This window comes from Miscanthus floridulus, chromosome 17 (genome assembly GCF_019320115.1).
Source record: "Miscanthus floridulus cultivar M001 chromosome 17, ASM1932011v1, whole genome shotgun sequence".
Classification (NCBI taxonomy): domain Eukaryota; kingdom Viridiplantae; phylum Streptophyta; class Magnoliopsida; order Poales; family Poaceae; genus Miscanthus; species Miscanthus floridulus.
In genome coordinates this window covers 9,775,209-9,797,240 of record NC_089596.1, presented here as the reverse complement: position 1 = coordinate 9,797,240, position 22,032 = coordinate 9,775,209, and the positions used below count along the sequence as shown (strand labels likewise).

General features: G+C 46.1%; 3 protein-coding genes across 3 annotated transcripts; all 3 read left to right on the top strand.

Moving 5' to 3' along the window:
- Positions 1 to 77: 77 nt before the first annotated feature.
- Positions 78 to 6,779, top strand: LOC136516609 (prolycopene isomerase, chloroplastic-like). Its single transcript, XM_066510050.1, has 10 exons — positions 78 to 396; positions 503 to 734; positions 861 to 971; positions 2,451 to 2,504; positions 2,715 to 3,002; positions 3,891 to 4,082; positions 4,638 to 4,796; positions 4,903 to 5,139; positions 5,475 to 5,806; positions 6,375 to 6,779. The coding sequence occupies exons 1-9, from the start codon at positions 197 to 199 to the stop codon at positions 5,787 to 5,789; spliced, it is 1,788 nt and encodes a 595-aa protein (XP_066366147.1). The 5' UTR covers positions 78 to 196; the 3' UTR covers positions 5,790 to 5,806; positions 6,375 to 6,779.
- An 865-nt stretch (positions 6,780 to 7,644) lies between these two features.
- On the top strand, positions 7,645 to 19,093 carry LOC136514914 (shaggy-related protein kinase kappa-like). The gene is made up of 13 exons (XM_066508621.1): positions 7,645 to 8,050; positions 8,448 to 8,707; positions 14,483 to 14,581; positions 14,671 to 14,730; positions 14,819 to 15,091; positions 16,273 to 16,347; positions 17,172 to 17,228; positions 17,411 to 17,551; positions 17,624 to 17,674; positions 17,764 to 17,859; positions 18,220 to 18,303; positions 18,398 to 18,500; positions 18,648 to 19,093. The coding sequence occupies exons 2-13, from the start codon at positions 8,555 to 8,557 to the stop codon at positions 18,734 to 18,736; spliced, it is 1,281 nt and encodes a 426-aa protein (XP_066364718.1). The 5' UTR covers positions 7,645 to 8,050; positions 8,448 to 8,554; the 3' UTR covers positions 18,737 to 19,093.
- Positions 19,094 to 19,633: 540 nt separating this feature from the next.
- LOC136514915 (prohibitin-1, mitochondrial-like) lies at positions 19,634 to 22,032 on the top strand. The gene is made up of 5 exons (XM_066508622.1): positions 19,634 to 19,927; positions 20,044 to 20,160; positions 20,832 to 21,002; positions 21,108 to 21,320; positions 21,621 to 22,032. Exons 1-5 carry the CDS (start codon positions 19,754 to 19,756, stop codon positions 21,813 to 21,815), a joined length of 870 nt encoding a protein of 289 aa, XP_066364719.1. The 5' UTR covers positions 19,634 to 19,753; the 3' UTR covers positions 21,816 to 22,032.

Below are 22,032 nucleotides of genomic sequence, written 5' to 3'. Positions count from 1 at the left end.
GGCGCGGTGGCATCGCTCCGGCCTGGACGAGGCAACGGCCGCCGCGAACGGAGAACGGCCGGCGAGGCGCCACGTGTCCCCAGCCGCGGCCTCACTCGCTCTACTCCCTCGCCTTCCTCTGTCCTCACGCTTCTCGTCGTCTCCCAGCGCCTTCGCCTCGCCGGACGCCGTCGCCCTCCGCTTCTGCGACTCCGAGATGGCCGCCTCGGCATTGGCCTCCCGCGCGCTGCGGCCTCCGCACGGCGGCCACGCTGCCGCCCCTTCGCCGCGTCCGCGTCTGCGTGCGCGCTCGGCAAACGCCGCTGCCGCTCCAAGGGCGCGCTGCCGCGCGGTGGCTGCGGACGAGCGCCCCGCCGACCCCGCGTTCCCCGAGGGCCAGAACCGCGGGATTTCCGGGTACGGACCGCAACACAGCAACCAAACTGACCATTCGGATTTCAGACTTCGCCTCCTCATCGCCTCGCCGTTGTTGCGTTGGTTTGATTGGTCTGCGGTCGACCAGGGCGGTGGAGCGGCCGGAGGCGGACGTCGTTGTGATAGGCAGCGGGCTTGGCGGGCTGTGCTGCGCCGGCCTCCTGGCGAGGTACGGCCAGGACGTGCTGGTGCTCGAGAGCCATGACCGCCCGGGCGGCGCCGCGCACTCGTTCGATATCAAGGGCTTCAACTTCGATTCAGGGCCATCCTTGTTCTCCGGATTCCAGTCCAGAGGCCCCCAGGCAAATCCACTTGCTCAGGTGACCTCAAGTGCTACGTCATTGTGCATAGCCTTTTGTCATTTTTGTAGTTGGATGGACGGAGGCAGACAATGATATTGATCATGTGACAGCTTCAAATTGTTCTGGTTTCTTTGCCTGGCTCAGGTCCTTGATGCGTTAGGCCAATCAGTCCCTTGCGCGTCTTATGACTCTTGGATGGTTTATGTACCTGAAGGACAATTCCTCTCACGGATAGGGCCAACCGAATTCCTCAAGGTAATATTTCTTGAATAGGCCACTGGGTACATTACTACAGTCTCAATTTTATCTTGTGCATTTTCTTGATTTTCAACATATTGGTTCAGTACACATTCGCATGTTTGATTATTGTCTAATTAGTAACTATTGGGTATCCTCAAAATCTTTTTTTTTTGCTTATAATGACAATAATGAAAAACCAAAGAAGAGTTGTTTATGGATGATAGACAGACATGGCTCAATTTATGACCATTTCAATACTGGACAAAACCCTATTACCCTGCGATGTTGTATGCTCCACAGTGCACACTTAGTTGTGGTGATTGAAAGAGGGACGGGAGATTTATGTCGCAGGAAAAAGTCTACATAACCCCCTCTCAACTATTCAGGGTGGACTACTTCACCCCCCAAACTATAAAACTGGATTTTCTACCACCTGAACTTTCCAAAACCGGTCAAATAACACCCTCAGACGGTTTTAGACGGTGGTTTTGCTACAGTGACGGCGGTTTTGTCCTTTTCTTTTTTATTTATTTCCGCTAAATATTTCAAAAATCATAGTAAATCACAGAAAAATCATAAAATAAAAAATCCAATTTTGTTGCACTTTACATGAGTTGATCTACACAGTAAACATATAATATGGTATGCTTTAGAACAAAGTTTTTATTGTTGCTTTAGATCTATGATTTTCTGTAATTAATTGGAATAATTCATCGATGCAGCTTCTATGGTCCAATTGTGGTGAAATTTTTATGGTGAGCTAATTATTGTATGCTTGAACTGTAGTAAAAAATTTATACTCATTGGATCATGTATAACTTAGTTATAGATAAAGCATAGATTTAACAAGCATAAACCTAAATAAATCTATAACTAAGTTATACATGATCTAATGAGTATAAAATTTTTACTACAGTGCAAGCATACAATAATTAGTCCATTATAAAAATTTCACCACAATTGGACCATAGAAGCTGCAGCTATGAATTATTCCAATTAATTACATAAAAACATAGATCTAAAGCTACAGCAAAAACTTTGTATTAAAGCATACCATATTATATGTTCACTGTGTAGATCTACTCATGTGGAGTCCAACAAAATTGGATTTTTCATTTTATGATTTTTCTGTGATTTACTATGATTTTTTCAAAGATTCAGCGGAAATAAATAAATAAATAAATAAGACAAAACCACCGTCTAAAACCGCTTGGAGGGGGGGGGGGGGGGGTTATTTGACTGGTTTTGGAAAGTTCAAGGGGGAGAAAATCCGGTTTTATAGTTTGGGGGGTAAAGTAGTCCACCCTGAATCGTTGGTGGGGGTGGGGGGGGGGGGGGGGGGGGGGGGGAGTTGGCTAAGATTTTCTGAGGTGACCAGCACAGATTATTAAATGTAGCAATGGTCTTTCACATTTAACAATATCTGTTGTCAGCATTTTGTTTATGTTGGGATGCCCACTCTTGATTGGATCCTGTGACTTGTAATGCCTGCAGGACCTTGAGATGTTTGTTGGTGTTGACGCTGTCCAGGAGTGGAAAAAACTTCTTGTGAGTTCTCTTCATATTTAGATTCTTGGGTTTAGTAAAGGCTCTGCTAGATGTAGATGAACAATTTGAACTACTGAACAATGCATGGTGACTAGGTGTTATCCTCATGTGTTAGCACTCACATGCACTATATCACACAAAGTTTGTAACTTAGGATGCTCTTATATTCCCTTAAAGCATGTGCTAATACCATACTGAAAACAATCTCAGGATGCAGTTATTCCTATGTCTGCAGCTGCAATGGCTTTGCCTCCGCTTTCCATTCGAGGCGATTTGGGCATTCTATCTACAGCTGCCGGTAGATATGCTCCTTCGTTGTTGAAATCATTCATACAAATGGGACCCCAAGGAGCTCTGGGCGCTACAAAACTGTTACGTCCATTCAAAGAAGTTGTTGATTCACTGGGGCTGAAAAATCCCTTTGTTCGTAATTGGATCGATCTCCTGTGCTTTCTACTTGCTGGAGTTAAATCTGATGGTGCTCTTTCTGCAGAAATGGTAATCTAAGTTCCAACAGCAAAAACTTCCGCTTAAGTGCTTTCCCAAACTTTAGCACATGATGAAAATTGTGCATTGTAGAATGTGAGAAAATTCAGTATTTGTTGCCTTGCTTGTATCTGGGAATCTAAGGTTGAGGCATCCTCATTACTACACAAAATGAATGTGCAGTGCATTTGGATTTTCCTGATGTGACACTATCCAGAACTAATAGATCTTATGCATGAGCATGAAATGCATTAACGAAAACTTGCATTATGTGTTTGTTTTAAACAAGTTTGTGTCCTATCAATCGGACAGATGTAATAATCTATTTCCGAATCTGTGTGACTACTACTGTCAGTGCATAGATTCTGGTGGCGAGGGCCAAAGGAGATAGGGAACATAGGAGTATTGTTGTAATACTGCCCCTTCATTTCATTTAAATAGATATGCTGGTGTTGGCAAGAATTTATTCTTATTGGCTTTTTATGTCACCTGATTCATCTAAACTTGTGACAATTTTATGGTAACATATCCGTACCTAGGATTTATGTACCAGGTGCTGTATTTCAGGACGTATAGCAAGTGACTACCATCTGCTTCTAAGCCAAGCAAATGCAATGGCCACAGTAGCGATTGTATTTGTGCTAATACTGAACTATGTACGGTGGCAGCATGCTTTTCTAGTGATGAATAGCAATAACTGTTAGATGAATCATCAGATGGATATTGACATATTGTTTTCTGTTTGTTCCATAACGTCCATCTTTCTTTACATCTTCATATTTTCTTGGCGATCCTCCTGTCGCGAACATTCAAAATTGCTTGGATAATTTAAAATGTGCAAAGATGAGGTTTTGAGGTGTTCTTTTGATTATAGATTAGTTGTTCTAACTACACCCTCAGGTTTATATGTTTGCAGAATGGTACAAACCAGGATGCTTGCTTGAGTACCCTCTGGGTGGAACTGGAGCAATCATAGATGCCCTCGTGAGTGGTATTGAAAAATTTGGTGGCAGACTTGCTCTTCGTTCTCATGTTGAAAAGATCTTAATCGAAAATGGTCGAGCAGTTGGTGTCAAGCTACAAAGTGGACAAGTAAGCTCTAGAAGATATTTTATTGGCAGGCAAAATAAAATATTGCCCCTTCAGAACCAAAAGAAGACAGAGAGACATGTGGGGAAATGAGTGATATGTCACGAACACAAAGCCAATAACAGCCACAACTAGCATGGCTTTGATTTAGATGTCATGTGCCTATCATAGACAATGATTTTGTTTTAATGTTTCGTTTCACAATATTTTTTTCCTTTATCGAAGATAAAAGGCCTTCGATCGGAATGCACTGTGATCAATATTAATAGCCTTTGTCTATGTGAAAAGCAAATTAAGTGTTATCCTCAGTACTGCATATCATAGTTAGTTTCGGCCTTTCTCCATGCCTTTAAATTAGTGGCAGACCATGTAGGCCAAGATCGCAAAAAATTACCACCATGTTGTCTTATGCAATCTGTTTTTGAGTGGCTTGATTGTGCCACATGTCAGTCTAAGCCACTAGACAAACTTTTCATTCAGTGACTGCTATCATCCAACCTATGGTTTGAAGAAAGATATAGCTGTTGAAATCTTGTCGGGAACTATGTCCTTTTGCAGGTTGTCCGTGCAAAGAAAGCGGTTGTTAGCAATGCATCTATGTGGGATACTTTGGATCTGCTACCACCAAATGTTGTCCCAAAAACATATGAAGATAGAGTGAAAGCAACTCCACAATGTGAATCGTTTATGCATCTCCACCTTGGTTTTGATGCAGAGGTATGCTTCGTCCGAAGTGAAATCTAGCAAATCATTTTAACAAAGATGCGTGTTTCCTCATAGGTGATCTGTCTCTCACCATAACCCTTGGACATTACTGAATCAGAATGCTAGAGAGGACCTTGGGATCCATCACATTGTGGTTGATGATTGGAACAAAGGAGTTGATGGTGAACAAAATGTTGTGTTGATATCTGTTCCTAGTGTTCTTAGTAAGGACCTGGCACCACCTGGAAAGCACATTCTTCATGCATATACTCCAGGGACAGAACCTTTCAGTTTGTGGGAGGGACTGGACAGGAAAAGTGCAGAATATCGAAGATTGAAGGAAGAACGTTCTGAGGTACGAGGGATGCAATTTTGATTCTTTGCCACTATTAGTACCTATAGTAGCAGTTAAATGGATAGTTTAAATATATTCTTGGAAGTCTCATCTGTTCACCCTCATTGGTCCAGTTCTTAAGTGCATCTTAAGTGCACGTGCTCATTTGCATCGTCTAAGCAAGATCTGATATCAAAAGAGATGGAATAGTCAAAAGAGAGAAATGCCCCAAAGTTGGCACAGAAATCATCATAATGACTCTCGTTTTTCAAAAAGAAGACCGCTATCGAGTGTCCGTAAGAAGTAATAACTTTGTTGTCTTGACTGTGACTGACATTCCCATGCAAACTTTTCAGGTGATGTGGAAAGCTGTGGAGCTTGCCCTTGGCCCAAAATTTAGCCGTGAAAAATGCGACGTGAAATTGGTCGGGACACCACTGACACACAGGAGATTTCTCCGAAGGAATAGGGGAACCTATGGTCCAGCCATAAAAGCTGGAGAAGCCACTTTCCCTGGGCAAGCAACACCAATTCCCCAGCTCTTCTGCTGCGGTGACTCGACTTTTCCAGGGATCGGAGTGCCGGCGGTCGCGGCCAGCGGCGCAATCGTCGCGAACACGCTGGTTCCGGTGTCGCAGCATTCGGAGCTCCTTGACGCTGTTGGAATTTGAGTGGCAGATATGTCCTGGTAAGTTAGATCGAATCTCCACTGATAACGCCACTGCATTCTAGATATATCATTCTAAACTTGGCTAATGGCCACTGAAACTGCATCAAGTACTTTATGTTGGAGCTTTTCACCGACAAAAATGTATCGACCATCAAGGTTAAATTTTTATCGCCCTCACATGCTGAGTCCAGCTGCGAGCCCCGTAGAATAATGATGTTTCTACTTCTCACGGCACAGCTCACATGAGCACTTTACAGTAGCATATGCGAACTTGAATTGTTGATGTGTGGCCCATTTGACCCGGTCAACGAATGACAGTAGCATGATGAGCATAAACAGAACACCTATCCCCGGTGGGCCTTTTGAGTGCCGCCCTTTTTTAAGAGCGATCTCCAACATATCACTTGTCCTCTATCTCATGACGCCGTAACAGTTTTTTTGGTATTAGAGATGACATAAGTAATTTGTTGAAGATACCACCACTTGTTTCCTGTTGCTATTCGTTTGGGCAAAGGCATGTGAATGTCTCTGTTTTGTGCCTCTCTCTTGCTTCCCGAATTGCTTCATCGAGTTTTTCTTGTTGCAGGCTGATTAGTAGATACGCCTACATACAAAGAAACATAATCAAAGATTTTCCTACGGCTGTTGGAAAGATCGAAAGAACATATGGATGAATGATGATGAAGAAGACTGATACAGCACAAAGTAATTGTCATTTAACCATGGTCCAATATGTGCAGGGCATCAGAACTGAACTGGGGAAATATGGCATGATGTTGTACAGTACTGATTCAGATATTTTTATAGTACTACTACTACATGAAGCTTGTGTTACTGTACCCCACATTGTTAAGAGAGATGCTGCTTCTGACAAAGTGGCCGCCTGCATGCTCCTTGACTCCTTGTATTGTTCTACCGAAAGCTCTGTGGCACATGCAGGCTTTTTGTCGACATTTTTCTGGTACGGAGAAAGAACCATGTGCTTGTTTGTGCTTGGCCGTTGTACTACAACTGAAGTCGCAGTTAGCTGAAAGTCCTTGAGCGACAGCAACAAATGCCAGCTATGCAGTCTTTTCATTGGAGGGCAGCACCTGTGCACAAAACTAAATCATTCTTTTTTATTATTTGTTAAAAGAAATAACAAGGCTAAACCACCATCATTTAGATACACCAGAAAAGTCCTTTTCCTACTTCATTCATGTGCCATTTTCTTGCTGAAAAAAAGTCAATGTTTACATTTATATATTATTTATTTTGTTATGACTTATTTTACCATTAGAGATACTTTAATAATGATTTATTTATTTTATTATTTACATAAAATTTTTGAATAAGACGAACGGTCAAACACGAAGTCTAAAAATAAAAAAAACGACACTTTTAATGGAACGGAGGGAGTATATGACTAAAAATTTGACGTAAAATTCCAGCACTGGTTAAACTCAATTTGCTAGTACTAAGACTGTCTCCAATAAATGACTTATATGGACACCCAAATCCAAAATGGGTAACAGAGAAAAAAAATTAGCCTTCAACAGATTATCTATACGGGAGACCTATTTTGAGTTACCTGATAGACACAGTCCAAATATGAGTATCATCTCTCTTGAAAACGTATTTACAGAAATAATTTTTTTTAGGTCCTGTTGTTGGACAAGATACCGAATGGGTATTGAACCCTTCGACTATAGCGCCGCCAAAAATCAAATAGATCTTATATTTTGGGTGTTATAGTCGGAGATACTCTTAAAAACAAAAGCCTGGTCAGTTCCCAGTCAAACTCGCATCCATCAGCCCCAGTATTTTCACTGCCAAATTGACTGCAGCAAGCATCACCATCCTCAGATTTGTTGGCATCTGCATCTCCCCCACCTCCTCAGACAGTCACTCTCCCCTGCAACTTCTATGATCTCCCCCAATAAATTTCTCTGGTCCTTCCATGCCACGCCAATTCTTTTTTACCGGAAATGGAAAAGTTTGGAAGGACCCAACCCGAGACCAAGAGCTAGCAGCTGCCCTCCACTAGCTCACTTGCTCAGTTGCTTCCTCATGGCCTCCTCATGGCCTCACTCGCTCGCTCCCACCACCAGCTTGCTTCAGAGTCCTGACTCCTAGTCGCCTTCTCCTCTCTCACCCACCCAACCGACGCAAGAAACCCCAGGACGAGGCCAGAGCTGCTGCAGGAACCGTCAGACCGTGAAGAGCCCGCTGTTGATCTGCTGCAAGAGCTCGCCGCTGATCTCTGCAAGGTTTCAGTCTGAGGTACTGGCCATATGGATTCTTTGATCCGAGTCCCCACCCTAAAAAAAAACTTCCTTTTTATCTCTTTTTTGGGTGCGGTTTTCGCTCAATTATCGGGAGGTATTGGACTTGGGACGGATTGTCCCGTTTATCCGAGAGGATCTTCGCTCCAATTTCGTGTTTGATCTGTCACTATTTTGGAGAAAGCTGCAGCTGTTCATTCTTTTACTCAAGGGTTTTGCTTGATCTCTGTGTGGGGCTGCCGGGCTGGACACTCTGATATTTCAACAGTAGCAGTGCTTCTAGTGTGTTCTCTTAATTGCTTGAACCACCTGCAGAAGATTTGTTGTGTTTTTACATCAAAATTATCCTGACTGAACTTTTTTATCATTCGGTTGTCTTTCATTTAATTTACCAGGCATTGGAATTGGCAAGCTGATCTTCCACAAAGCGATGAAACCGCACACTGACCTCGGTGATCTCGATTGAGCCCTACCAGTTACCACATTGCTGGAGCCTGGAGGTATGGCGTTTTCTGGGCAGAGGCACGGTGGTGTTGGGAGCTCCTCGAGGCCAGGGAATGGTTTCAAGGGGGCAGCCAACTCGGTGGAGTTTCTGGGTAGGGAGATGCTGGGAATGCAACTGAGGGGTGCCAAGCCGGATACAGATGATGAAAGGGTAGGTTTCTACTACTTTTTTATTGGCATATGGCTGAAATTGGTGTTAATGTTTTGGTCACTTCATCACCACTTTCAGTCAAATACGTGTACAAGTCCTGTCTTTTCCCTTATGTGCGGTCCTTTAATGTAGCATTGCATATTAGTGGATACAAAAAAGATGTAATCTCCTGTCCTGCATATTGGCAATGTAATCTATATCCTGAAAAGGCACTGTTACATGTTATTGCTTCACGCTGTTACCACTTATACTACCATGCCTATTGTTAGAATAGGCGCCTATGGGCTGTTCATGGGCCTGGCGCCCAAGCCTATTGGCTGGGCTGCCTCTAGAGATTATGGTAGATGATTATTGATTAGGCAAGGATCACCGTTGATTGGGTGTTTCTATAAACCCTTCCTGATCCTTGCCTATATAATATACTCCCTGTACCCATATCAATCTATCACAATTTCTCGAGACCTATTCGCTCTCATGGTATCAGCCGCCTAGGTTTAGGTCTTCCCTTCCGCTGCCCACCCCTGTGCGCCGGCCTCTGACCTCTGCCGTGCAGCGCCATGTCTCCCACTCCGCCCTCTCCCAGGTCTGGGGATGTTACCGCTGACGAGATCGCGGCACGCCAGGCCAAGGAGAAGGCGAACGACGCCGCCGCCGCCGCCCAACTTCTCGACAAGGAGCGCCAGGCCGCCCTGGCTCGCGCTGCCCAGGCCGAGGAGGAGGCTGCAGCCGCCGTCAAAGATCGTGACGCGGCTGCTGCCCGCGCCAGCGAAGCCCTGGCGTGCGCCGCCAAGGAGCGCACGGCCGCCGCCGCCCCCGGTGCACCTGGCGGCGCCTCCTCCAGCACATCTTTGACGTCTCCTCCCGACCTCGCCTTAGCCATGCTCCTCCATGAGGCCATGGCACTGCTCCAACTGCACGCCTAAGCCGTCGCCGTCAACAACATCCGGAACCACGTCACCATCGTCCTCGACGTCGACTCCGGCAACTTCAACCGCTGGCGCGATCAGTTCCTGCTCATCCTCGGCAAGTTCTCTCTTCAGGACCACGTCCACGAGGAACCTCCAGCCCCGATCTCCCCTGACTGGGCTCGGATGGACTGCGTCGTCAAGTCCTGGATCGTCGCCACGCTCACCGACGACCTTGCTGACATTATCTCTGCCCAGGGCTCCACTGCCCGGCATGCCTGGCTCGCCGTCGAGTCCTAGTTCCTCGGCAACCGGGAGGCTCGCTCCACCCACCTTGAGACGCGGTTTCGCAACTTCGTCCAGGGCGACCTCTCCGTCACCGACTACTGCCGCCGGCTGAAGAAGATGGCTGACGACCTCACGGCTCTTGGCGAAGTGATCACCGACCGCACCCTCGTCCTTAACGTGATCCGTGGCCTCAACGAGCGCTTCAGCCACGTCGGGGCCCTCCTACGCCGCAGCCGACCCTTCCCCACCTTCTTGGAGGCTCGTGATGACCTCATCCTCGAGGAACTCACATTGGAGAACAAGGAGTCCCCTGCCACCGCTCTCGCTGCCTCCACCGCAGCAGCAGGCTCCTCTAGTGCTGCCTCACCCATGTCCAACACGAGCTCTGGGGGCACTGGCGGCCCTAAGTCCTCCAACGACAATCGCCGCAGCAGGCGCGGAGGTGGTGGAAAGGGGGGCCCTGGTGGCAACAACAGCACTGGAGGCCACCGCCCTCCCTCTGGCGCCCAGCAGCAGCAGCAGCAGACGGTCGGCGCCCAGCAGCCTGCCACCGATGGTCGCCCCTGGCCCAGTGTCTACAACCCATGGATGGGTTCCATTCAGATGTGGCCAGGGGGTCCTCGTCCTCCGCTGGCACCCATCCCGGTGCCTCCTCATCTCCAGGCACAGCAGCAGGCACTCGTCGCCCACCAGCAGCTTGCTGCCGTTGCTGCCCCTAATGGCTCAGGACAGTGGATCGCCCCGGGGTACTACAATCCTGTGGCCGGCCTCCCTTCTTGGGACCAGACGACCCTCGCCTCCGCCTTCAGCACGACGTCGCTGACCCCTCCTTCGTCCAACGAGTGGTACTTCGACACAGGTGCTACTTCACATATGGCATCTCAGTCTTCCTCCCTTTCACATGTTCTATTCCCGCGGTATCCTACCCCTTCATCTATTGTTGTCGGTAATGGTTCCATGCTTCCTGTTACTGCCACTGGCTCCACATAGTTGTCCCCTACTTTACGTCTTAATAATGTTCTTGTGTCGCCACAGCTTATTAAGAATCTCATCTTTGTGCGCCAATTCACTATTGACAACAATTGTTCTGTTCAGTTTGACCCCGCTGGTTGTTCTGTGAAGGTTCTTCCATCTTGGACCGAGATCGTCAGGTGCAATAGCTCCGGCTCCCTATATCCACTGTGCCTACCTCCAACACACTCCTTTGTCCCCACTGTGGCATCGGCGTCTCGGTCACCCCGGTCATGAGGCGTTGTCGAAGCTTGCGTCTACTGTTTCCTGTCATATTCAGGATTGTTCAGATCTGTCACGCTTGTCAGTTAGGGCGTCATGTTCGTCTGCCCTTTCATTCGTCCACCTCTCGTGCGTCTAGCAAGTTTGATCTTATTCATTGTGACTTGTGGACATCTTCCATTGTCAGTGTTTCTGGTTACAAATACTATTTGGTCATACTTGATGATTGCACTCACTACTTGTGGACTTTTCCTTTGCGATTCAAATCTGACACTTACAACACGCTTGCCCACTTCATCGCCCACGCCTCTACCCAATTTGGCGCCCACGTCAAGGCTGTCCAGTGCGATAACGGGAAAGAGTTTGACAACTCTAGCACCCGCCACTTCTTCCTCACCCAGGGCATCCATCTTCGTATGTCATGCCCCTACACCTCGCCTCAAAATGGTAAAGCCGAACGCATTATTCGCTCCATCAATAATGTCATTCGCTCACTGCTCTTTCAGGCGTCTATGCCTCCCTCCAATTGGGCGGAGGCCCTCTCCACAGCGACCCTTCTGCTTAACATACTGCCCACCAAGACTCTACAGTTCTCCACGCCCCACCTTGCCTTGTACGGCACGCCGCCGGCGTATGATCAGTCTTTGGCTGCAAGTGTTATCCAAACCTGTCCGCCACCGCTCCTCATAAACTCGGTCCTAGGTCTGCCTTGTGCGTCTTCCTAGGCTATTCCGCTCACTACAAAGGATACCGCTATCTTGACCTCTCCACCAATAGAGTCATCATCTCCCGGCACGTCATCTTCGATGAAACGGCCTTCCCCTTTGCTGAGCGCAATGGTCCTAGTATTCCGGCGGACTTTGATTTTCTTGATGCTACTGATGTTGTGCCCGCTCCTATTGGACCGTTGCATAAGTTTTTGTCTGCAGGAACACCATCCAGCACCTCTGACGTCACCAGTGCCCCTGCCGGTCCCTCTGAGACTGTGCCTGGGGTGCCCTCGACGCCTCCGGTGGCTGCTACTGACCCCCCAGCGGACACTGCTGATCCCCCGGCGCCCGCGCTCTACATCCCGCTTGCGCTGCAGACACCAGGGACCCCTCCCGCGCCACGCGGCTCAGGACGCGCCCAGCACGACTGGAGGCGCTCCACCTCGCCAGCTGTACATCCCGCCAATGCTTCGCGCGAGCTCGCAGTCTCCAGCACCGACTGCGGGCTCCACAGCGCCGGTGTCACCTCCTCAGGCACCCCGCGGGCCCTCGCCCGGGTTCCTGCCTCTTTGTCCAGACCGCGCCTTCGCCTACCACTACACGCGCCGGCCTCGACCACAGCCTGCTCCAACTGTTCCTGTCACCGCCGCCCCAGCTGCACCAGCACCAGCCGCCCAAGCTGCGCCTGCACCGGCCACGCCGCTCCCACTGCCCAAAGGGGCTGTTGCTGTTCCTCCTGTGACCAACCAGCACGCCATGGGCACACGTTCGAAGAGCGGTTTTCGGATGCCTGCTGCGTACCACGCTACGTCTATGTCACCGATACCGAAGACTTTCCGTAGCGCTCTTGCCCATGTGGCGAGCTGCAATGGAAGAGGAACACAGTGCCCTGCTGAAGAATCACACTTGGGATCTCGTGCCTCGACCCCCTCGGGCCAACGTCGTCACCGGCAAGTGGATCTTCAAGCACAAGTTTCAGTCTGATGGCTCCCTCGAAAGGCACAAGGCGCGCTGGGTTCTTCGCGGCTTTACCCAGCGGCCTGGTGTGGACTTTGATGAGACATTCACTCCCGTGGTGAAGCCTGCTACTGTTCGCACGGTGCTCTCCCTGGCTCTCTCTCGCCGCTGGCCCATCCACTAGCTTGATGTGAAGAACGTCTTTCTTCATGGCAACCTGACAGAGACAGTTTATTGTCAGCAGCCGTCTGGGTTCGAAGTTCCATCTCATCCAGACTATGTTTGTCACCTGAAGAAGTCACTATATGGCCTCAAGCAGGCCCCTCGTGCTTGGTACAGTCAGACACCTCGCTCTTCGTTTACCAGCGTGGATCAGACACAGCCTACCTGTTGCTCTATGTTGATGACATCGTCCTCACAGCCTCCTCCACCGGCCTTCTTCGGCAGATCATCTCAGCCCTTCAGCGGGAGTTCGCTATGAAGGACCTTGGTGAACTGCATTACTTCCTCGGTATGCATGTTCAGCGCAGTGGTGATGGCCTTCTTCTTTCTCAGCGACAATATATGCTGGACATTCTTGATCGCGCCGGGATGGCAGAGTGTAAGCCGTGTTCCACTCCAGTTGACACCAATCCGAAGATTGTTGCAACAGATGGCACCCCTGTCTCTGACCCTTCAGACTTTCGCAGCCTCGCTAGAGCCTTACAGTACCTAATGTTCACCCGGCTGGATATTGCATATGCTGTGCAGCAAGTCTGTCTTCATATGCACGACCCTCGTGAGCCTCACCTTGCAGCTATGAAGCGGATTCTGCGCTATGTTCGAGGCACTCTCCATCTTGGTCTCCTGCTGCGACCGTCTACTTCGGCTGATCTTGTCGTCTACACCGACACTGATTGGGCTGGTTATCCAGACACCCGCAAGTCCACCTCGGGCTATGCTGTGTTTCTTAGCGACAATCTTGTTTCCTGGTCCTCCAAGCGCTAGAACACGGTGTCAAGATCCAGTGCTGAAGCTAAGTATCGCGCGGTGGCCAATGGAGTTGCTGAGGCCACCTGGCTGCGCCAGCTTCTTCTAGAGCTGCATGCCCCTCTCCGGCGCGCCACACTGGTGTATTGCGACAACATCAGTGCCGTCTACATGACCTCCAACCCGATACAACATTAGCGAACCAAGCACATTGAGATTGATCTTCACTTCGTCTGGGAGCGAGTCACCATTGGCGATCTTCGTGTTCTGCATGTTCCCACTTCTTCACAATATGTGGATATCTTCACCAAAGGGCTGCCTTCTTCAGTGTTCATGGAGTTCAGGTCCAGTCTAAACGTGCAGAGTGGCTGACGATTCGACGCGGGGGCATGTTAGAATAGGTGCCTATGGGCTGTTCATGGGCCTGGCGCCCAAGCCTATTGGCTGGGCTGCCTCTAGGGATTATGGTAGATGATTATTAATTAGGCAAGGATCACCTTTGATTGGGTGTTTCTATAAACCCTTCCTGATCCTTACCTATATAATGTACTCTCTGTACCCATATCAATATGTCACAATTTCCCGAGACCTATTCGCTCTCACCTATCTAGAGGATCAGAAGAAACTGGTGAATAAATTCTGCACTTTGTTTTGTTATATGAAGAGACTTAGTTTCTTTCTTTCTTCTTCTTCTTCTTCCTTTTTTTTTGTAGGAGATGGGGTCAAGTTCAGATGTGACTGATAGTTCTAGTAATGAAGCTGGTCATGTAATAGTGACTACAATTCATGGGCGCAACGGCCTGCCTAAACAGGTGAGGGTAATTTTGCTTTGATTCTTGATATATATAATTGTTTGGAGGTAAAAACTATCCAACAAATAATGATATGTGCTGTGAAACAGTCTGTCACATACATCGCTGAACATGTGGTTGGAACTGGTTCTTTTGGGGTTGTATATCAGGTAAACAACCCACCTTTTTGTTTTCTGAACTGTCCTATGCCTAATTGATTGTGAAAAGCATATAACCATTTCATTATTAACTCTTTAGGCAAAATGCCGAGAAACAGGAGAAATTGTTGCCATAAAAAAGGTTCTTCAAGATAAGCGTTATAAGAACAGAGAGCTGCAAATCATGCATATGCTTGACCATCCTAACATCATTGGTCTTAAGCATTACTTCTTTTCAACAACTGAAAGGGACGAGCTTTATCTCAATCTTGTTCTTGAGTTTGTTCCAGAGACAGTAAACAGGATTGCAAGGCAGTACAACCGAATGAATCAGCGGATGCCCCTCATTTTTGTCAAACTGTACACGTACCAGGTCTGCCTTGACTAGGTGGTTTTTACTAATCATGCATGTTAAATGCTGTTTTTCCTTTAGAAATTTTTTCGCTCAGTTTTACCATTGATCTTCTAGTTATGGCACTTCCTTTGCACACGATTAAAAAACACGTTTTCCCTATGCATTTTTCGAAATAGTAGAAAAAACATCTTAGAAACCCTGACACACTTTTAGTATCATTTAGCTGATTTTAAATAAGACAAGGGGATGGATTCTGGAAAATGTGGGGTACTAGTTTGGTAGTGTTGTCTAATGGTGAGGTGCATGCCACATGTTCCGCAATCAACCTTATGGATCATGGATTCTGTAGGACATTATTGTCATGTTCATTTCATTTGAAATAAACTTAAAATAATGGAGAAAATAGAGCATGAGTCCCCATGACTTATATATTAGAATAGTCATATAGGGTCACAAATCAAGATAATATACATGTATGAGTGTCTGTTCCCTGAAACTAAACATGTTAATACTTTAATGTACGTGCTATTTTGTAGAGCTAGAAGTGTGGTGACATTGGTATCTTATCTTCTTGGCATCCATATTTATGTCTTATCCTTCATCTAAAAAATATATATGCCTCATGTTTGCTTGAAGTTTATCTTCAACAGTAGCACTGTACTGGAAGTCTGACACCGCTATTGAAGTTGCCTATCAATGATTCACATTGTTTGTTTCCATGAAGAATCTAAGATAAATACTATTGAGACATTTAAAGGCCCAATGGGGACAGCTTGTCAATTATCCTGTCTTTGGATTTAAGTTCTACAACTTGCTTCCTATATGTTTAGAGTAACCCGTTTGAATGATCACTTGGGTTTACGCTGCATGTCCACAGGACATTTAAATGCCTGAGTTTAGCTGACAAAGTGACTTTAATCCACTCTTCAAGGACTAGTACTGGCCATTTATTGTATGACTTACAATTAGTGCAGGCACGATCGTTTGCATGGCTCAAATCTTCTTTTGATTCATCTGTATTTTGTCTTTTATGACAGTGAGAATGTTTGGTAATGTGTTTTAATATGATTCTGTTTTCTCCATACAGCTGTTGGAGTCAAACAATTTCCAGCTGCCTTTACTTACCTTTTAGTGTCATATCCAATCGCAGATTTCTGCTGTGCATTAATTTATCTAATTTGTCCTAAATCTCTTTGCAGATATGTCGAGCGCTTGCTTATATACATAACTGCATTGGCATATGCCACCGTGATATCAAACCGCAGAATGTTCTTGTGAGATATGAACCTCTTTCTTTTGTATAATGAATATGTTGTTTTGCATGTATCATTCACATTTGTTGGATGTTTTGTCGTTGGGATCGTATGGTAACACCATAAAATGGCAATTGGTTTGTACAAGTGGGACTGAATTTTTAGATCATGTGTAGCCCGATGTCATAATTATTGGTCAGTTCCACCCAACATCTATGGCACTTGCAGTTTGAAATTGGAAGCGTTAATCCACTTGTGCATTATTTAGTTTCATATATAGGTGCTATCCCATGTGCATCATTTTATTGCTAGGTTGCACATATCATATTTTATACCCCCTGTATATGCTGTTTTTGTTGTCAATGGTGCCTTCTCTTTTGGAACATTTCGTCATCATTTGTTTTTTTATAACAAGACTGGACAAAAACCATGCTCCCAGTTCGACAGATGTCAATTGCTTCTGTACATTGCACTAATGCGTATTGCTAAACTAATTTAAAATTTATTTGAGCAAACTGTGAGCCTCAGAAAGGAGCATGGAAGATCAATGCAACTAGATAGCTTGTTAACCCACCATGACTCCATAACCGCATAGATTAGAGATTGTTTGAGGAAGCAGGAGAAACTAAAACTCAAATAATTATACATACACTGACAATTGTAGAGTACATACAAGGTTTCCATAATTGCCTTGTTTTTCTGCATGTCTAAAGGGCTTTATTAATCTTGTCTCCTTTAAATGCTGAGGTAGCTACTGTTTTGCTACTTGACCTTTTCTTTACCTCAGGAATAGTAGATTATATATGTATGATGACTGATACATTTTGCTAATATTTCTACTGTAGGTTAACCCACATACACACCAACTCAAAATTTGCGATTTTGGAAGTGCTAAAGTATTGGTGAGTTATCTTCTAATTTTGGCCACTGGTAAATGCACAAGAATGTTATATATCAACACACACTACTTTACTTGGAAGAGTAAACAAATACACAGTTCCACACCACATGCAGGTGACCTACCTAGATATGGTACTTTTTTTTATACATAAATCTCCATGATGGCATTTCTGCAAATATTCAGGTCAGAGGAGAGCCAAACATCTCCTACATATGCTCAAGGTATTACCGAGCACCAGAGCTCATATTTGGGGCAACGGAATATACTACTACTATTGATTTGTGGTCAACAGGCTGTGTCATGGCAGAGCTGCTTCTAGGACAGGTCTGGCATGTTCAGTTTCCCTCCCTCTGCTTCTTACCTTTTTGCTTCTTCTGATAGATTTCATCCATGTAGCCTCTGTTTCCTGGAGAAAGTGGAGTCGACCAACTAGTTGAGATCATCAAGGTGATTTTCTTATGGTATCCATATCTCCACCGTTTTGCTACCTTCTTTTGCACCATGACATATTGAGGCATAGCATCTGCATCTTGCAGGTTTTGGGTACTCCAACAAGGGAAGAGATCAAGTGCATGAACCCAAACTACACGGAGTTCAAGTTCCCACAAATTAAAGCTCATCCGTGGCACAAGGTAATTAAATATACATGGAGATAATTTAGCTTTGTATCATCACAGTGATGTTTAGCTGGAATTAAGTGACATGCAAAATGGATGCTTGTTATGCACAAACGGACACATTTATGCAGCTTAGTGCATACCTTTGGAACATGGATATTTCAGATATGTACATTATATGACTGTTGTGCTTTTAAATGTGAAATTTGCTGGAAAATTTTGATGTTTAGAATTCAAATAAACTGTTGTCGCTTACCATTACTGTTGAAGTCCAGCATGCAATCAATGTCCACATCACATACGCGCAGGCACAAAACTGAATGAGCATATTTTTCTCGTGATTCCTGTGTCATCTCAAGGTTCTCTTATATCCAGGTTTTTCAAAGAAGGCTTCCACCTGAAGCAGTGGATCTTGTTAGCAGGTTTCTACAGTACTCACCAAATCTACGGTGCACTGCTGTAAGGCCGCATGCACTTTTATGTTCTCACCACTATCTATCTAAGATGATTCCTTGTGCAATTTCATTCTTCTAACTGATGAGTGGTTCTTCAGTTGGAAGCCTGTATGCACCCTTTCTTTGATGAGCTGAGAGACCCAAACACTCGTCTACCGAATGGTCGGCCTCTGCCGCCTCTCTTCAACTTCAGATCTCAAGGTAGCGTAGTTGTACTGAAACAGCAGTGTTGTTTTCTGTCAGTAGTTAATCTTCTGTTCCCTTAACATGGGCATACTTTAGAAGTTAAACCTAGATGCTTCAAATACTGTTCTCAGCTAACTGATCAGATGTTTGCAATCCTGACAGAACTGAAAGGTGTTCCCCCAGAAGTTGTCGAACGCCTTGTCCCAGAGCACTCGAGAAGGCAGAGTCTGTTCATGGCGCTACGGACCTAGTTTTCACCGGTCTTTTTGCCCCTTTCCCCCCACTGTTTGCCACCCTGAGGGAAGCATGTAAAGCTGTAGCTTCTCCTTTCCTTTCGTCCTTCCCTTCCTCCCCTTTCTTTCTTCAGAGTTTTGTGTGGATGAGATACACTACTAGAGCTGTGTTCCAGGATGTGAGGCTCAAGTGTGTGCTGTGCAGTTGGCTTTGAGGTTGGAAGTTTCGGTTGCAGTGTTGTGAGAGGCTTGTGAAGTTTTTTTTGTCTATTTTTTCCATGCAATCTCTGGCTTGATTTTTTTCCGTAAATTCTTTTGAACTGGCTTCAAGATTTGGTTATGTGAAGCCTGTGTGCAGTAAAAGTTGTTGGGCATGCGCCATATTCGTTGCGTCGTTGTAACTTTCACACTTTCTCAATCTTCATACAATGATGTGCAAGCCTTGCGTATTCGAGAAAAAAAAAAGGTAGTTGGATCATATGAGACACATTGTTGCATGAGAGTGAGTGATTCATTGGATGATGATGCAGCCATTCAGGAAAGAGGCTGCCAACTAGACAGCTACTAGTGTTTTGTTTACCCAAATTACAGCCAAATTCAGTGCCTTCCTATTATGCAATGCGGTCACTACGGTTCAAAATCCGCTAAAATCAGATGAATTTCTCACAACCTCTCTGAGGAGAAATAAATATATAGAAAAAAATTCCCGTCAATTTCCTCACGAGAAAAATAAAAATTATCAACTTTGCACTCAAGATTTCAAGAAAGCAACGATGAAAACATTCTTGCACAGCAAGACAAACCAGCAGCACCCTTTCGTGCAGCGGAGGAAAGAACCGAGCCCCGGCCTCTTCTCGACCGTCCGATCAAAGATCCAACGCCCACGATGCCCCCATCCCGCTCCACTTAAGCCACGCGCCTCCCCTCTCCTTCGTCTTCCACCTCCGTCTCCACCTGTACGCCTCCGCCATCTCCGACCCCAACTACTCAAAACCCTAGCTGAACCCCCCGCCGGCGACCTCCTCCGCCGGCGAGATGGACAGCCTCAAGGGAGCCAAGTTGCCGAGCGCGCCGAAGGGCGGGAGCGGGCTCGTGAAGGTGGCGGTGCTCGGCGGCGCGGGGCTCTATGCCATCCTCAACAGCTTCTACAACGTCGAGGGCGGCCACCGGGCCATCGTCTTCAACCGCCTCGAGGGTATCAAGGACAAGGTGAGGGCCATCTCGGCGCGCCTCTCTCGGTCGCGGCCGCGCAGTGGCGGCGCGATGTGTGTGAGCGTGGTTTTGACTGGGTGGGTTACCGATTTGCATTTCGTTCTCCGGCGCAGGTGTACCCCGAAGGAACTCACCTGATGATCCCGTGGATCGAGAGGCCGATCATCTACGACGTCCGCGCCCGACCCAACCTCGTCGAGAGCACCTCCGGAAGCCGCGACCTCCAGATGGTAAGTTTCCTTCTCGATTCCCCATTTACCTGTCCACTCATTTTGTAGTCAATGTACTGCTCTAGTAGCAATAGTTGAGATGATGTTGACTGCGGCTTGTAGTGATTTTTTATGGTTCTGAACTGATTGCTGCCCCTTGATATGTGCATGGATTTAATGGCTAATTTGGCAGTATCAACTTTGAACCCCTGTTCTGCTGCACCCATAGCAGTTCGTATAACGTACCCCTTGGTATTGGTCGTGGATCGAGTAAGATGTAGCCCATTGACTGCCAGTAACTGAATTGTTCATTTCAACTTGTATATTGTTGTGCATTAATCTTTTCTGAGGAGCACTTGAATAAATGTGATATGAGGTGTTGTTTCGGCTCTTTAATTAACCATTACAAAGCACATGATAGTTTGTGCAAATTTCTTGAACTTTTCAGAGCCCTTTATAGCCTTTTAATATTGCTGAGTGAATCCAGCTTTGGTTCATCATATTCGTTGTCATCACCATTTACCAAGTTCTGCTCATGTTTTGTTGTATTCTGAGAGATACTGTCCATGTGGGTCTCTCTTCGTGTGTATGTACTTGCAATTTTCTTGTTTTTTCACTTCTGCCAAAAAGTACGTCGGCACTGTCATTCTTTTATATGTATTTGATTTTGATTGAGTTGGTAACTTGGGCAGGTGAGAATTGGTTTTCGTGTTCTTACTCGACCCATGCCAGATCAGCTACCTAAAATCTACAGGAACCTGGGGGAGAACTTCAATGAGAGAGTTCTGCCGTCAATCATTCATGAAACACTCAAAGCTGTGGTTGCTCAATACAATGCCAGTCAGCTGATCACACAGAGAGAGGTACTGTTTCATGTGTTTAGACATGTTCCCTAGATAACAACTGTCTTGCCAGGATTGCAGTAGATTAGGATATGTTAACAATTCATGCATTCAATTCCAATGCAGGCTGTGAGCAGGGAGATTAGGAAGATTCTGACTGAGAGGGCCAACAACTTCAATATCGCTCTGGATGATGTGTCCATCACAAGCCTCAGTTTTGGAAAAGAGTTTACTCATGCCATTGAAGCCAAACAGGTTGCTGCACAAGAAGCTGAGCGTGCCAAGTTCATTGTTGAGAAGGCTGAGCAGGACAAGCGCAGTGCAATCATCAGGGCACAGGTCAGTAGCTACCCTTTCTTGTATAAGCATGTCCTTTGTCTGGCTTGAAACAAGTAATTACAAGAAAAAGAAATGCAATGACTTCAATCCACTTCTATCGAGATGTTAAATATATGCCTGTAGTTTCAGTTTCTCATGCTGAAATATGCCTGTAGTTTCAGTTTTTCACGCTGAAAGTGTATTGACAGTGTTCTTTATGTCTCTGTAGTCTGTATGCAGTTGTGTATGTGCCATTGCATTATTCCCTTTTTACACTGATGATTCTGAATCGCTGTCTGTTTGTGACTTGCGTTTGAACAGGGTGAGGCTAAGAGTGCAGAGCTGATTGGTCAAGCCATTGCCAACAACCCCGCTTTCCTGGCACTGAGACAGATTGAAGCGGCCAGGGAGATCTCCCACACCATGGCGGCCTCAAGCAACAAGGTGTTCCTTGATTCCAGGGACCTTTTGCTTGGGCTCCAGCAGCTGAATGTGGGGGGCAAACAAAAGAAGTGAAGTGATCGTCCAGCCAGCCAGGCCACCGTGGAAGAGAGTAGTTTAAGAGAAACACCATCATAGTTTCAGTCAATGGTTTTATCATATACAGAATGCCAATGAACAAAAGTCGCCCCATGTCAGTCAACTTTTTTGCTGTATCTAGCATTTTTCGTAGGAATCACTGGAGGATTGATGCTTGATTCTGCTTGTGCGACTATGCGATTGTTTCTGTCGA